The sequence below is a fragment of the Belonocnema kinseyi genome, chromosome 2 (assembly GCF_010883055.1).
Source record: "Belonocnema kinseyi isolate 2016_QV_RU_SX_M_011 chromosome 2, B_treatae_v1, whole genome shotgun sequence".
NCBI lineage: Eukaryota > Metazoa > Arthropoda > Insecta > Hymenoptera > Cynipidae > Belonocnema > Belonocnema kinseyi.
Genome location: NC_046658.1, coordinates 68652024 through 68669226, shown reverse-complemented (window position 1 = coordinate 68669226; position 17203 = coordinate 68652024). Strand labels below are relative to the sequence as shown.

Genomic DNA, 17203 nt, shown 5'->3' with positions numbered 1-17203 from the left:
TTTCTTAAATTTTAGAGATAAAAACCAATTTTTTACTCCTTAATCCTTACATCGACCTTGAACTAATAACAAGCATTTTTAAAAGTAAAATTTTAAAGTTTGTGAAACTAAATGCTATTTTTTCGACCAAGTATTTAAAATTAAAGAATCTTTAACTGAATTGTTTGATCGTTAAAATTTCAAAGAGCCTTTAAACTTTGAACGTTACAATTTTAATGTTTGTATTTGAAAAATGCTTATTTTGTAAGTGACAATTAAAAATTTTGATATACAATTTACAAATTAACATTTGTAGAAAAAAATAGAGTAATTTTAAGAGATACTTCGGAGTTTTAAAATAATTAAAAATTATCATGCAAATTTTAGAAAGTTTTCTTAAAATCTTCTAGAATCTTTTTTGAACATTTTGTTTAAATCTTTGAACAACTTTTTAAATATTCTCTAAAAATAATTTTTCAAAATGAAAAGTTATTTTAAATTTTCCTAGGAATCTTGAGAAAATGTTTTTATTCTTTTGAAGCCTTTCACAATTCTTGAAAATAATCTAATTTTTTGGTTTAAAATCTGTGAAAATCTACATTTTGTTTTATATTAGGCTATCATTTCAAGTTTTACATTAAGTTTGAATCTTTTCAAAACTTATGCATATCTCTTAAAATAACTCAAATTTAGCCTACAAATAATAAATGTTCAAATGTTATTTATACATCCAAATTGTAAAGAAATTTTCTAAAATTTGCAGGACTTTCTGAAAATTGTAGAAAAAATGTAATTAATTTTAACAGAGATTTAAAAGTTCTGAAAAAATTTCCAAAATAATTTTAAATTTAAAACAACTTCTAGATTTCTCAAGATATTGAAATAAAATTTTGAAGCTTTCCAAGGATATTTAAACTATTTAAAAAGAAAATAATTGAATTTCTAATTTAAGAAGTGTTCAGTTAAAATTTTTCAATATTTGATGTTTCTAACTCAAAATTCCTTAAAATTATATAATTTTTACAATTTTAAAGTTCATTGATTGATGTTTTAATTTAGGGCATTGAAAATGATAATGTGGACTTATTTTTTATGTTGAAAAATATTAGTAACTTCAATTTTATACGCGTGAATTATTGAGCATTCCAATATAAAATTTTTAAATTAAAAACTTTTAAATTTCAATTTTAAACCGGGAATTTATTGCGTCGATTAAAACGGCTACCCTGCTTTTTTGTCTTTTTTGGCTCAAAATAATCGGAGGACATCCACGAAACACCTACAAAAGAGAAACTGGACGTGCAAGTACTTTTGGGCTGAACTTTTAATCGAGACTAGCCGTAGTTAATAATCTAGACTTGCTCATCATCCCTCTTTTCTAAAAAAATGTACCTAAGACAGGAAGCTTAAAATTAAAATAAAAATTGCAAAATTTAGAGCAATTCTTTTATTTTGTCTAAAATTTCGGATCTCACAGAGACGAATATTCGGAATGTCTTTAGCCGTTAAATTAAATGATTGACTCTATTATGAAAGACATGGCCTCTAACGAAATGCATTTTTGGAAATCTAAATTGTCACAGCCGACTTAACGTTCAGATACATATATTTATAATAGATAAATAGAACTCGTTGGATAGATAATCATCAGATAAAGTGTACAGCCAGGACGTTTATCAAGTAGACACATATTAAAACGACCTTACTGTATAATATTTATATTACATTTCTAAAATAAAACTCTTAGAGTTCGAAGATCCAGATGGACCAAGCTGACAAAAGATATTTTACATAAATGCGATCCTTGTTAGATTTTATGTATGATATCTTTTAGCTGACGAACGAGTCATAAACAAAAATAATGGAAAGCCTGTGAGAGTTCATTACTCCACAACAATCCCTACACATGCTTAAATTCTGTCTTCTACATTCAATCTGTAAACTGTAATTTATGTCAAATTCGAATCGAATAACACGCATCTCTCCCGAGTTACATAAACCAATATGTAAACTACTTCCTTATAACATTCCATACAAAACTTTCTAATTACGCATCTGGTAATTGCATATCTCATACTTACAAAGAATATTAATCTACTGATGCAATTGATAACTATATCGTAAGTTACAACTTTCACAACTGTTTAACTTACAACTTACACAGCTTACACCTTTCAAAACTCACAACTTACAACTGCTTACAACCATTAAAAACTGACAAATGCCACTTCACAATTTATGGCACAACCCCTTTTATGCCAATTTCACCAAACATTCTGTACCTCGTTGATATCACCGCGAATGGGCTTGAAAAATGAACGTTATCTGAGCAATAAATGTGTGTTTTTGTATAAAAAATATACCTAATAGAAAAGTTCTTTTGTGTAAAAAAATATTCTCATGAGATTTCGAAGATTTTGAAATGTACACGGAGGTCTTATTTCGAATAACCATACAGACTTCGTCAATCGTGAACTTCTCACCTTCCTCATCAACTTGTCATTCATCTACAGCGTTCATTCTACTTTTTTTTGTATTATTATAGTTACTTATTTGAGAATCACTCACTCACGTGAATTATCTAATCTATTTCGAATGCTAATCTATTTTGGTACAGGAATCGCAAACTCGAACTGGATTTTCCCAACCACGACGGGGAACTGGTTTGCGATGTTGAGAACAATCATGACAAACTCCCCGACCACAGTCTCGACAATGATGCAAAGGAACCGTATCAGAAAATTTGCCCTCACAGACGCAACAATGGCTGACTTCCGAATCGGGAACCCAGTAGGAAGGCCTCACCGTGTCCTTTATAATCGCTGAAATCAAAAGTGTAACTTATTATTTATTAATTTACATTTTTACCTAATAACAGGCCTCGGACGAATTTAGGAAATTCAAAATAGTGTCAATTAGGTATTTTCACTTCAACCATCAACTAACTTCACTTCGTTAAAAGCTGAGGGGAAAACAATGGATCAAATGCATAAAAAAAACTTTATTTCCGAAATATCTTTGTAATTAATAATAATTATCATTTTATTATTTCATTAAATATTAATTAAAAAATATAACCTTTTTTCAAATACACTTGTGTAGAAAAAATTAGCTACCTGATGATAGAATAATTTTTGAAAAATACCAGGAAAATAGTGTCATGCCCTTTTTTTAGATATTCAGGGTGTCTACTCAAATCCTGAAAAAAATTCCCTGCCAATTGCAGGTTTTTCCAGGTATTTTAAGTTCTTACCAGATACCATTTTTTGTGAAATTATTATAGACAATGTTTTTTTTAGTCTATAGGAATTCAATTAATATTACAGGATATTCTTAAATACTTTAGTACGATAGATTCATTAAATAATTAAATAATACTTCAAACATAATTTATCATTTCTTGAATTTGTATCAAAAGTCCATTAAGTTGAATAATAATTAAAGTGGATTTTTATTTTATCTACTTATACTTGTAATTTAGTATAATAATATAGTAAAGTAGAGTCTGGTATAGTAAAATAATAAGGTTACAATATTAAATTAAATATAAACCGCTTTAAATTCCTAACTTTTCAAGTAGAAATTTGGATTTTCAAAAAGACAGATCACTTTTTAACCAAATAGTTGTATTTTCAACCGAAAAGATTAATTTTCCACCAAAAACACGATTTTTCAGAAAAATACATTAATTCTTAATCAAAGAGTTGATTTTTCAGCTGGAAAAGGACAATTTTCAAATAAATAGCTGAATTTTAAACTAAAAAAGATCAATTATCAACAAAAAATGAAAAAGATAAATTTTCAGTAAAAAAAATTATTTTTCCACAAAAAAAAATATTTATTTTCAAAACAAATTTTATTTAACTTTTAACCAAGTAGTTTTATTTTTAATCGAAAATATGAAAGAATTACTAAAATGACCAATATTGAATTGTATTACTTCAATTTTTGGGCAAAAATTTGAATTTTCAAAAAAGACGATTAATTTTTAAACAGGAAGATTAATTTTGTACCAAGAAAGGCGATTAAAAAAATATATGAATTTTTAAGAAAAAAGTTGAATTTTCTATCAAAATACTGACTTTCCAAATAAAATGATAAATCTTCATCTGAAATAGATGAATTTCAAACAAAAAGATAGTTTTTGAGAAGAGTTTAATTTTGAACAAAGTAGTCTTATTTTTAACTAAAAAGAAGACTTTTAAACTAAAATGATGAATATTTATATTTTTGTCTACTTGCCTAAAATCAATATTTTTTTAATATTGATTTTTATTTCTAAATTGTGAAAAAATGGTTAAAAAATTAACATCCACGTATTTGATACGTTTTGTTTGGTCAATCCCATAACTTGAAAAAATATAAAAACATTCGAATGTTTGAAAAGTTTATCTGAGAAGTATAAAAAATTATTACGTCGAAATTCAACTTGTAGGGGTTGTGAAGAAAGTAATGTCTCTCCGTAGCTTAGTGGGTAAGAGCATCAGACCGGTAATTTAAAAGACTTGGGTTCGGATCCCAGCGGAGCTTGAGAGCAATTTTTCACAATTTTGAAATAAAAATCAATATAGAAAAAAAAGTAGACCAAAAACAATTAACATCAAATTATTTAATACATTTTACATAGCCAAAACAATAACATGAGCAAATGGAATAGTTGAATTTTAAACAAAACTAGAAGCTCTTACTCGCGCGACCCATTAACTTACTTGTAATTATTCTATTTGGAAATTAAGTTCAAGAAAATACATGGGTACCATATACGACGAAAGGCAAGGGTTTTAGCAAATGCGAATACTTCGAGCAAACTCGTATGTAGCTGCATTGTAACTAAACCTTAGTAAAAAACTGACCATATTCGTTAAAAAATAGCCAAATTCTAAACTTTTCATGAAACTTCTTTCAATAATTAATAATGAATGATTCTGGTAAATTTAACAAACAACTTAGAAATGAGTCATCACAAAGACAATCTTAGTTAACTTCGTAAACAAATTTGAATAACACCCCAACTCTCAATATGGTTATGAAAATTGTTTGAATGATTAATAATTATTATAAATTTACAAAGTAACATGGAAAATGATCATCGAAAGACATTCTTAGTTCATTCCGTAAACAAATTATGTCTCTTCCTTGAAAAATAGTCAAGATATAAATATGTTGGTAAACATTTTTTAAATAATTAATAATTTTAGATTTTCAAAGCATCAGAGAAAAAAATCATCGGAAAGATATTCTTAGTTAATTATGGTAAAAAATAAAGCCGACTCGTAAAAAGAAAACCAAACTCTTATTTTTTCAATTGAAATTCTTTCAATAATTAATAGTTCTTGTTAATTTACAAAGCAACATAGAAAAGAGTCATCAGGTAGAAATTCTTAGTTGAATTAAAAAAATTGATTTGTAGGATAAAGGCCAAAATTTTAAATTATTAATTAATATGGTTTGAATACTTAATAGTTCTTGTAAATTTGCAAAGCAATATAGAAAAGAGTCATTAGATAGACATTCATAGTTAACTCTGTAAAGCAATTTACTTGTAGAAAAAGGGCAAACTCCTACTTTTTAAATTAAAATTGTTTAAATAATTAATAGTTCTTGTACATTTGAAAAGCAATATAGAAAATAGTCATCGGATTTACATTCTTAGTTAACTCAGTGAACAAATTTACTTGTAGAAAAAGGGCAAACTCCTATTTTTAAATTAAAATGGTTTAATTAATTAATAGTGCTTATAAATTTGCAAAGCAACTTACAAAAGAGTCATCGGGTAGACATTCTTAGTTGACTTCGAAAACAAATTAATTCGTAGGATAAAGGACAAACTTTAAATTTTGTAATTAAAATTGTTTGAATAATTATTAGTTCTTGTAAATTTGCAAAGTAACATAGAAAACAGTCATCGGATAGACCTTGTTATTTGACCCCAGAAACAAATTTACTTGTAGAAAAAAGGACAAACTCTTAATTTTTCAATTAAATTTGTTTAAATAATTAATAGTTCTTGTAAATTACAAAGCAACCTAGAAAAGAGTTATCGGACTCCGTAACTAAATTTACTTGTAGAAAAAAATTTTTTAATTAAAATTTTTAAAATAATTAATAGTTCTTGTCAATTTGCAAAGCAATACAGAAAAGATTCATCGGATAGACATTCTTGGTTGACTCCGTAAACAAATTTACTTGCAGAAAAAGGGTAAACTCTTAATTTTTAAATTAAAATGGTTTAAATAATTTATAGTTCTTTTGTAAAGCAACATAAAAAAGAGTAAGTTGACTTAAAGAAGAGCCATTTATAAAAATTGTTGAAGTAATTACAATGTTTGAAGATGAAATAAATGCTAAAAGCCATAAACGAACTGCACTCGAATTCGGCACGATTACTGTAACTTTATCGCTACGAATTTTTACATCCAATAATGTGAACAGATCCCTCGAACGTGCCTGTTTCACTTTTCTATCACTCTGTGGTAAGCTGCGACCTGCTTTCAACTATAGGAAAGATGAATTTTCAACTGAACTGATCAATTTTTAACTGGGACAGTTGTTTTTTTTCAACTACAAAGCTGAATTTTCAACAAAGAAAATTAATATTTACCAAAGAAGACACATTTTATAGGAAATACCTGAATTTTAAATTAAGAATATAAATTATCATATCACAATTGAATAGTTAAATTTTAAGTTAAAAATAATGTTGAAAAAAAGAGTTGAATTTCAACTAAAAGGATGTCATTTTCAATTGGAATAGTTGCATTTCCCAGTAAAAAATCTAATTCGGAACAAAAACGAAACTAATTTTTAAAAAAATATTAAATCTTCAAAGAGCATTGAATTTTAAACGAAAATTATGATTAATTTCTACCAAAAGAGTCAAAATTTTCAACTAAAAATATAATTTTTTAACCAAATATTTAATAGTTATATTTGCAGTAAAAAAATAATGTTCTGCCCAAAAAAGAACAAAGTTTTAAGAAAATAGTTCAAGTTGCAACTGGAACAGTTAAATTTTCAGTGAAAAAATTAATTTTCATACAATGAAAAAACGAATTTTCAACAAAATAGCTCATTCTTCAACCAAGCGATTGAATTGAAGGGTGGAAATTGAAAAGTGTATAAGAGCCATTTCTCAAATTTTCTGAACCAGAGGAAAAACGTTTGCATTTTAACATTTTTCAATATTTTATTAATTCGTGAACTATTATTAGTAGATTGTCATAAAATATATAACGTCTCAATATTTTAAGCATTTCCGATAAAAATTACGAAATATAAGGCCTTTTCAAATTTGACCACGTATAAGTCGAGGGGGTCTAGAAATACAAAACTGTATAAGAACCAATAATGATCACGTTACTCTGCCGTGAAAAAATTTTAGGCTACGTTTTTTTTATGATTGAATAAATTCTCTTAATTTTAATTATACCAGAGCTAAAAAAAATTCACTTTAAAAGGTTGACTGTTTTCGAAATTCTGTATAAAATAAGCCCAGTGTGAAGCCAATTTGTCTAGTTTTTTAGACATTGCAAAAATAGTGTAAATTTCAATATTTACTTTCAAATATTTTAATAACTTCCGAAATCGTCAACATTTTTCAATGTTTGGGTATTTTTCAATGTTTTATGTATTTAACTTTTATTCTGATTTGCCTACAGATAAGAAGTTTCCAAATTTCTTCAACTTCTTTGTTACAGCTTCAAGTAAATACAATTCAAAAAGAAAATTTTCACGATTTATACTTATAAGCTGTTGTGATACAGTGAAAAAAAGCTTCAAAGTGAGCCGAAGAACATTCAAAAATGTTGACTATTTCGGAAGTTATTGAAAATTTAAGAAAACATTGAAATTTACACTATTTTTGCAATATCTACTTGAAAACTAGACAAATTGGCTTCATCCTGAGCTTATTTTATACAGAATTTCGAAAACAATAAACCTTTTAAAGCGAAATTTGTTTAGCTCTGATATAATTAAGAGAATTTATTCAGTCATAAAAAAAGAGATGGTCTAAAATTTTTGCATGGCAGTGTACATTGGGCGCTTGACATGGAACTTTAAAACGCATGTGATAAAATTTATTTTTAATTTAAAGGGAAAAAACTAGTTTTCGATTTATTCATTTTTTAAATGAATATTTTGTTATTTACAGCATAATGCATTATTAAAAAAAAATTTAATAAAATTAATGTTCAATTGATCAGAGTATTGCGATGTTTCCGCGACTATAATAATAATTTTGTTTATCAAAATGTTCAGAAAAGAATACACTATTCAGATATACAAGACAATTTTATCATTTTCAATTTTAAAAGGTTTAACGAGAGTATAATGTTTAGAGACGATCCTTACCTCGACAATTAACAACATTTGTTACTGCGGCGAATGTTTTTATATCGAGCAGTACACCAAATCCCTATTTGGCACTAGCAGCCTTCGACAACATTCTATCAGACTTATTTTAATTATTTTAAACTTACACACCATAGAACCGCGGAAGTTACTATTAAAAAATGGAACTTCCATAAGGTTTCATTGGCTCTTATACAGTTTTGAATTTCCAATATGCCTCGATTTACCAAAGCGTGATTTAAAAAAACTCTCAAGCGAAAAACTATTTCGACTTTTGCATTGCTTTTAAGGCTAACATAACGGCCTTCGATTGTAGATAAAAAATGGATAAAAACCCGGATTTCGAAAAAAATGTATCTTAAACACTTTTGAATTTCCACTCTTCAATGTTCATTAAAAAAAAAACGAATTCAAAAAAAAAATCTATTAGTTGATATTTCAACTAAATATTAAAAATATTTATTAAAAAAGGATGGAATTCAACCAAAAAGAATGAATTTTCAACAAAATACATGATTTTTAAACTATATACTTGAATTTGAAATACTTGCTTTCAAACAAAATAACGTGTTATTAAATTTAATATTGTAAATAAAAAAAAATTAAGTACGCACTCGAAAAAAGCCTCGACTTAAAAAAATTCCCTGACATTTCCAGGCATATAAAAAATCCCTGACATTTTTTAAATCTTGTATACAATATAATTCGTGATTAAAATCGTGTGAAATTTATTTTCCTCTTTTATAATAACCTAAAACCTTTTAAATCATTTTAAGAACCCTAAAATCTGTTTAGATAGAAAATGATAGATTGATGCATTTCATATATTCCCTAAAAAAACGTTTCAAAAACCCTCAAATAGTTAAAATCTTTTTGAATCCCATTAAATTACTAAAATCAATTTAAAACTTCTTTGTAATCTGAACAAATACATTTAAATACTTCAAATTCTTTGATCATTTTATCAGTTAATCATCAGGTCCAATTATTAAAAAACTTTTAAAAAATCCATAAGAAATAAAGGTGAATTCCAAAAAACTTAAAATCTTTAAACCCCTACGAAATACCTTACTTCTTATTAATAAATTCTTCAAAATGCACTAAAATATTTTATAATCTCGTGAAATTCTAAGATCATATATTCTGAAACCCTGGAAAATGTATTAATATAAATGAAAGTTTTAAAATATCTTAAAACCATATATGCACTGTAAAATTGTTTCCAGTCTTCCGAATTTCTAAAAAATTCTTTATCTTAAAATATTTTGAACGCTTTGAAATCCATTCAAATTAATAAAATTATTTAATAATTCCTTGGAATTTTTTTTAATTCCCTAAAATGTTACAAATTAGAAGATCTTGAAATTCCTTAGAAGTTTTAAAATTACCCTAGTCTGAAAAATCCCTTCATATTATTGAAATTTATTAAAAATTTCTCAGAATATTTAAAAATACCCTGAAATATTTTAAAAGAATTCAAGGAAATTTAGAAATCGGGCATGAACTGTATTTAGTGATTAACCAATGCATTAATGTATTGAAATTAGTGACTCACTCAAAAAAGTGACTAAAAAGTGATTTAGGAAAAGCAGCGCCTATAATAGTGACTGTAGCAGCCCCTATATTATTTTTAACAGTTCTTACAGAAATTACCTGATTTGATAATTTTTTTTAAAACCCTGACTTTGGAAACATACATCTTATTATAACTTTTTTAAAGTTTCATTATGGGCTGCAAATAGGGTACCATAGAGACTAAATCTTAAAAAAAAGGTACTTCAGGGACCTTAATTGAATATAGGATACAACACAACAGGGGATATAGGGACCGGTATGAGGCCTGTATACAGTCTATGCATTCATACAGTAAATTATTCTTTCTAACCGCATGTTCAGCTTTCGTTGAAGTAAAAAATTTTTCTCTCGATCAAACTTACATTTGGAGTATGAAAGTACAGTGCCAACAGCGCTGAAGGTCGAAACCACATGTTCAGAAACTTTCCTGACACTAACATCCTCCGAATTTTCAACTTCCTCATTAGAATTTGAATCTCTAAGATAGCAAGAGTCACAGACTCTCACAGGTGTGTGCCAATTCCTAGCCGGCACGCATTTTGTTTTTGAAGAACACTGAGCACAAAAGCCTTCACCACAGGCTCGACAATGATGCTTTGTGTCAGTGGGTCCAAATAACATATTACACTTGTGACAGTATCTTATTTCATTATTCGGTCGCCAGTAAGCCGGGGCGACCTGGTCAGCGACCCAAGAAGTTATTGCTTTTGTTGGCTGAAGAGAAACGTTTGTAACCGCCTCAGTCAGATAAGAAACTCCGTCCACAACTCGCTGTGCTGTGTTTTGAGAAGTTAGGGAAAGACTCGCCTGGGGATAATGAAAAAATAAATTTAACAAGGTAAAAGGGAAGTAGACGGGAAAGAAAACAAAAAAAAATAGTATTTGAAGCATAAGGATCTTACCGATAGAGGCAACACACAAGTTGGCCTTACCATATTCCAAACGTGAGTAATTTCTGTGCGAACTGCAGCGTCCTCAGGATTTTTATTTCCATACCAATACTGTCGGCTTCTGTAAATTTCTCCACACTGTGGACATTCGATCACATATCCAGACCAGGCGTATTTGGCTAATCCATACCAGCTATTCTCGTTTTGAGTCTGAGTTCGACAGGTCACGACTACTTCGCTCCCGTTTACATGACACTTTTTGCAAATGTAGACTACGTTTTCATACTGATGCTGATAACGACATCTAATCAGACGGAACGATTTTAAGTTAATAGATGATTTAACGAAATATTAGATTATAGTCCACAATTATTTACCGAGTGTCACTAACGTGCGGTTTGTCTTCCCGAAGATGTCCCATGCTACTTTGGCATCTGCATCCGCAACTCAAACATTTCACAGGACAAGTAAAGTACTGATCAGGAAAAAGGATATTAGCAACATTCTCAATTTCCCCAGAGAACTTGTCGTTGAGAATTTTCAAGGTACTGTAAACTAAATGTGGTTTCCTAGCAGATCTGACGGTCGTGTTGTCCAATTCATTTTTGATTGCTGATCTTAAAGGATCGTAGTTAGTTGGTGGATTGAGAGTTTGAACTCCAACGTACTTGATCGAACTAAAGGCCTCGATTTCCAAGCGCATTTGAGCGAATCGAGTTCGTAGAATGTCCTCCGCACTCTCAGAAGCGCCTGAAGAGTATAAAGAATTAAAGGAATTTAAAAAGTAGGAAAAAATAGAGACAAGACTGAGATCTGAAATAAATTAAATCAATACCATTAGTTAGAGGAGTTGTGTGCCTAGTTTCATGAAAAATGATTATACTCGGTCCTAAATTACTCAAAGAACCCGAAACTCCTTCCCTTTGTCCAACTGCCTGCAAAGCAGATTGAAAATGGTGACTGTAGGCCCGAGAAGCAGCTCCTAAGAATGTAAATAAGTCCCTGTGCAATCTCTCGGCACGAGTTCTGTACACGACGATATCAGAGACTGCTAACACTTTTAAGAGGAGCCTTGTACGCTCATTTTCATGTACTGTCACACCTGAAAATCGTTAATGAAATTACATGAAGTGGAATAAATAAGAATATGAACCATTAAGAAGTCAATACAAAAAAAAAAAGAATTTATAAACAACATTTACCTAGAAGGCCCTCGGTATCCAAACAAATCACATTAAGCGTCGGATCAAAAGCCGCCCAAACTCCAAGAGTGCAAGAACTCTGCTCATTCGACGTCTTAAAAATCTCCTTTCCTTTAAAGAAGGTCTGATTAAGAGTGTGACTTTTGCCATCTCCTGTGTTTCCAAAAATCGAGACGACTTTGATTTTGAGGCCATTTTCGGTGCAGTTCAACCTTTCTACGAATTGTTCTGCATTTGCAACTTTAAGATACTCTCTTCCGTCTATGAGAAGAAAACTTTGAAGTTCTTCGAAGGAAGACGTTGAAGATTTCATGTTGATTCCTTGAAGCGAGGGCATTCCGTGTAATGACAAGTTTCCCTGGTTTGAAGGCATGAGTAGCGATTGATTTCCATCACGGTTGTTTATGGAGAGACTGTCCAAACTTTCCATAATTGCTGGACTTGTCGCTTCAACTCTGTGGCCATGCCACATCGAAAGTGTCTTGCTTCGATAGTCTAGAGCACTCATTTTGCCTCAGTACATAGCAAGCTGACAAAAATAGAAATAAAAAATATCTGTTTATAAATAGACTTTATGATGGGTTGGGTATTATTCTTTCCTTTCTATTCGATGAGTTTTGGAAGTTGTGAGTAGATTTTAAGTAATTTAATTGCAAATTTTGTATACGGTAATTTTTTTAATCGTACGATTCAAAATTCGCAAATTTTGAAATTATACTTTATTCAAAGAATCCTCGAGGGAAGCAACGTTTTCTTTCGAGGCGACGAAAATTCTCAGAATGCAGCAAAGATTTTCAAATAAAAATTAGTTTTCCAAATTAGGTGACACGCGGATTCTTTTGTCCGAAAATAGCACGAGAACTATTATTTTTTCATTTCCATTCTATGACTGTTGGAAGTTGTAAATAGATATCAAGTGATTCAATTGCAAATTTTGTATACGATAACTGTAAAAATGGTACATTTCGAATTCGCAATTTTTTAAATTTTACTCTATTAAAAGAATCCTTGAAGAAAGCCATGCCTTATTTCCAAACGAGAAAAACGTTACGAATACCGTGAAAATTTTTTAAATTTAAATTAGTTTTCAAAACTAGGTAACTCGCCGATTTTCTTGTCCGGAAATAGCACGAGAATTATTACCGTATTTACTCGAATATAAGCCGCACCTTTTTTCTGTTTTAGAGCTCCAAAACCAGGGTGCGGCTTATAATCTTATGCGGCTTATATGCAAGTACGAAAGGTCGAAACTCGTATAATTGTTAATGAGAAGTGCTTATTCTTCGATACAATAATAAAGATACTTTCTACATGGTAGATGCAACTAGGACGTTTCAATTTGCGAGGGGATCAGAAACGAAAATAGACATTAAGGAAAAACATTATGAACTTGACCTAGGTATTGCATAAATAACTGATTCATCTTTAACTCAACTTGAATTTTATTTGAACGCTACTTCAACTCAACCGCAATTTGGCTATAATTTTGACTTCACCTTTACCTTACTTAGATGAATTTACCTTATTGCAATCATGTGCTCGATTGACCCTCGATTGTTATTAGAACAGAAGAATTTTTCTCCGTTTAAGGTTTTTATAATTAGCGGTCGGTTTATATCGCAATACAAACGTTTTTTCAGCATTTTCAACTTTAAAACCCGGGGTGCGGCTTATAATCGTATGCGGCTGATATCGTGTCAATGCGGTATTCTTTAATTTCTATTCGATGGCTTTTAGACATTGGAAATGAATTTGAAGTATTTCAATTGTAAATTTTGTATAGGATAACTTTAAAAAGCGTACAATTTTAAATTCTAAAACTTTTGAAGTTGGGAATGGATTGTAAGTGATTCGATTGTGCATTTTATACACGGTAGCTATAAAAATCGTACGATTTCGAATTTTCAAATTTTGTAATTGTGCTCTATTGAAAGAATTTTCGAGGAAATCCATGTTTTATTTCCGGATGAGGAAAACGCTAAGAATTCCATGTCAATTTTCAAATTAAAATTAATTTTAAAAATTGGGTGACTCACAGATTTTCTTATCCGAAAATAGCACGAGGATTTAATTGAGGATTTTTGCAATACAGTAGGTAGCTCATACCTTTAAAAATTAAACGATTTTAGATGGAAATCTTCGAAACTGAACAGTTGGAAATTTAACATGAACAAATAAAAAAATAAAATGTTTAGTAATCATAGTTCATATGGAGCTTTTTATGTAATTCGTTAAAAAGTAACATTAAATCAAAACAAGTATTTAGAAAAAAAAGTAGTATTACCTAAAAAAAGTAGCACAAACTGGCAAAAATAGAATACGGGCCAGAAATTTGCGTTTATCTATGTTTGGATGATTAAGTTCTCTTAATTTCAATTTCATCAGATATAAATTTTTTTCTCTTTTGAATTTTATCAAAAGTTCTTGCACTGTGATAGCAATTGAAAAAAAAGCTTTAAAATGAGCATAAGAACATTAGCAAATGTTGATTATTTCGGATATTACATAACATTTAAGAATTTTGAAGAATTAATTGAAATTCCATTTGGCACTTTAAATTCAAAAAACAAATGGGTTTTATCGTTAAAAGGTACCTTTAACATATCGTTAAACAATATATTTAAATTATAATGCACTTTCAAGATTATTGGAACATCACGATTACTAAGCCATTTAGTTTAAATTCAGAGTTCTAGACATATAAAAATTCAAATATATACTGTGAATATCAAAATTAGAACGAATACGTCTTATACTAAGTAACAGACGATAATATAATCTATGCGATATAAGGTAGACCAAAAGGTTATCGTACCCATAAAATAGACTATTTGCTGTTGTCAGATACCTATCTAACAAATTTGTAATGTATGTAAACTGCAAAGAAGTAATAAACACAGCTATTTAACCAAAAAGAAAGATAATTTTCAAAACAATATAACAGGAAGGAATTCATCAACTGCGCAATTTCTATAGCAAAAACGAGATCCAGATTGTCACTTACCTGATGTCAATTTCAATGGATTAACACTGTATAAATCTTCTGCCACGCGACTTAATTTCTTGAATAAATAGACACAGTAGGCTAGTCACTAAGTAAATTTTGAATTAATTCATATACAACTACGACGCAACGACAAAATCCGCCATTACCGCTCTTACCACACTTTTCGAAAACATTAGCTGCATTCTAGTTTTTCTCTTCGGATGTAAAATAACTGTTTCAGAAAACACGATTACTTATCCAAGGTTGCCAAATATTTCAAAATGATATTATCTTCCTTAAATTATCGAGAAATTTCTTTTTGGGATGTTTGTTTGCAGATCATCTGCTCAGTGATTCACGGCCGGGACGGAAACAATCTTGACCAATAAGGTGATTTGTTGATCAAAATAGAAGGGCAAAATTGTATCTCATTGGCTGCGTTCGTCCTCGTCCCGTCAAGGCAATCAAGTTTTGAGGTTAAAATCATGGTTACAATAATATGAATTTATGATAAATATATTATATGTTATTCATACATTTAGAAAATAATTGGTGAAGATCAAGGGTCTTTTTCTATTTTGTGCTAGCAAAAATGTTCGGCAAACTGCTGAAATAAATGGTACTTTGACATTTGGGATGGCTGCGAGGGCTGCGATAACAAAGATATAATATCTTTGGCCATAATGGGACCTCCTGGATCTTTGCACCTGGAATTTTTTTAAACTTCAGAACATCTTTGCTTACTCAAAAACATAATTTTTTACGCGTATATGTATGCTGGATATTGAAAAAAATCGCCAAAATTTTTATTAGTTTCTATCCATTTTAAATTTTAAATTCGTGTTGAAATATTCAATTAACAATTGAAGGGATTGATGGTATGAATGTTTGAAGTTGAAATTCGTTCATTTGGAACTTATTTCATTAGGTATTTTCACTTTCTATTTATTTTGTCTCGTTAAAAATAAATCGATTAATTTTCTCCTCGGCAAGTTGAAGAAAAACAGCATCTATATATATATTTATAACTTTTACATCATGAAAATATGTACCAAAAGTAGATCTATATTTAATTAGCCGGTAAGAAGAGAAGAATAGAGAAAAATTAATATTTTCAGATTTAAACGAAAGAGTAAGCATTTTTTAATTTTGTTGAATGTACTAATTTTTCATCTCCGAAAACAATTCTTTGTTATTTCCTTAACTATTGACACTTGTGTTGTATTTCGTGCAGGCGAATAAATTTTGCACTTTTTTAATTCCTCTTAATGCAATCAGCAGACACACCTCTCATGGTTATTATTTTAATTCCGTACCTATATGCTGTATTTTTGACTTACTTAATTCCCCTCTAATATGCACAGAAAATATGTGCACTTATATAGTTTCTATTCCTCTATGTGCCACATAAGTTAGGAAATTTCAATTTGTTGTTAAGGTTATTTTTAATTCCAAACTTACATGCTTTATTTTCGATTATTTTAATTCCTTCTAATCTGCTTACAAAATTCATTTTATAATGTTGTGTAAGGTAAACGAGGTAAACGAAATTAAGTTATCTTTAAACAGAATTATAAAAATATTCGTTGACAATACTACAAATTATTTTTATTAGCATAATTATTTTACATTTATAACTTATCGATTAAAAGGAGTAGGTTTTTCGTCTTCAAAGTGACATTATTTTCTGTTTTTCTATTCTTTCTTTTGCATTCCTTCATTTTTTAATTCCTCTCAATACGCTTCCATTAAATTTGTCTAAAAGAATAGATTTTGCTTTTTTTCCTACTCTTTGGTGGAACTTTCAGCAGAGGAAAATTCACGTATTAATGGGAATTGAGATTCTGAATTTTTCTGAAGTCTTCTCTTCTTACCGGGTATATATATCTGCGCAGAATACACAAGTGACATTAATTAAAGGTTTTGGTCGCACGAATCATGAATTATTGTTAAAGAAGAAAATTTGATATTATCACAAATTTTGTTTTGAATTTGTTTAAACCATTTAAATTCACGTATTAATGGGAATTGAGATTCTGAATTTTTCTGAATTCTTCTTTTCTTACCGGGTATATATATATATATATATATATACGCAGAATACACAAGTGACATTAACTTAAGGTTTTGGTCGCACGAATCATGAATTATTGGTAAAGAAGAAAATTTGAGATTATCACAAATTTTGTATATTAGCCTTCTAATTTAATCCTTAAATT

The 17203-nt window shown here is 29.3% G+C and overlaps 1 protein-coding gene across 2 annotated transcripts; it reads right to left on the bottom strand.

Annotated features, from left to right (window-relative positions):
* Positions 1-1414: 1414 nt before the first annotated feature.
* LOC117167250 (zinc finger FYVE domain-containing protein 1-like) lies at positions 1415-15338 on the bottom strand. 2 transcript variants are annotated; one of them, XM_033352050.1, is made up of 8 exons: positions 15161-15338; positions 15003-15090; positions 11999-12527; positions 11632-11898; positions 11174-11546; positions 10809-11100; positions 10269-10713; positions 1415-2801 (listed from the first exon to the last, which is right to left on the bottom strand). In XM_033352050.1, the coding sequence occupies exons 3-8, from the start codon at positions 12504-12506 to the stop codon at positions 2578-2580; spliced, it is 2109 nt and encodes a 702-aa protein (XP_033207941.1). In that variant the 5' UTR covers positions 12507-12527; positions 15003-15090; positions 15161-15338; the 3' UTR covers positions 1415-2577. The 2 variants fall into 2 exon arrangements, with proteins under 2 accessions (XP_033207941.1, XP_033207942.1); XM_033352051.1 differs by having other exon boundaries at positions 10839-11100; positions 15003-15338.
* Between the last annotated feature and the right edge of the window lie 1865 nt (positions 15339-17203).

What these genes read in the sequence shown, in the direction of transcription:
- LOC117167250 (XM_033352050.1), bottom strand. Translation starts at nt 12,506, where the DNA reads ATGAGTGCTCTAGACTATCGAAGCAAGACACTTTCGATGTGGCATGGC. An exon ending in CACAACTCCTCTAACTAATG is followed by an intron (nt 11,547 to 11,631) that starts GTATTGATTTAA and finishes TATACTCTTCAG; the next exon opens with GCGCTTCTGAGAGTGCGGAG. An exon ending in CTTGTGTGTTGCCTCTATCG is followed by an intron (nt 10,714 to 10,808) that starts GTAAGATCCTTA and finishes CATTATCCCCAG; the next exon opens with GCGAGTCTTTCCCTAACTTC.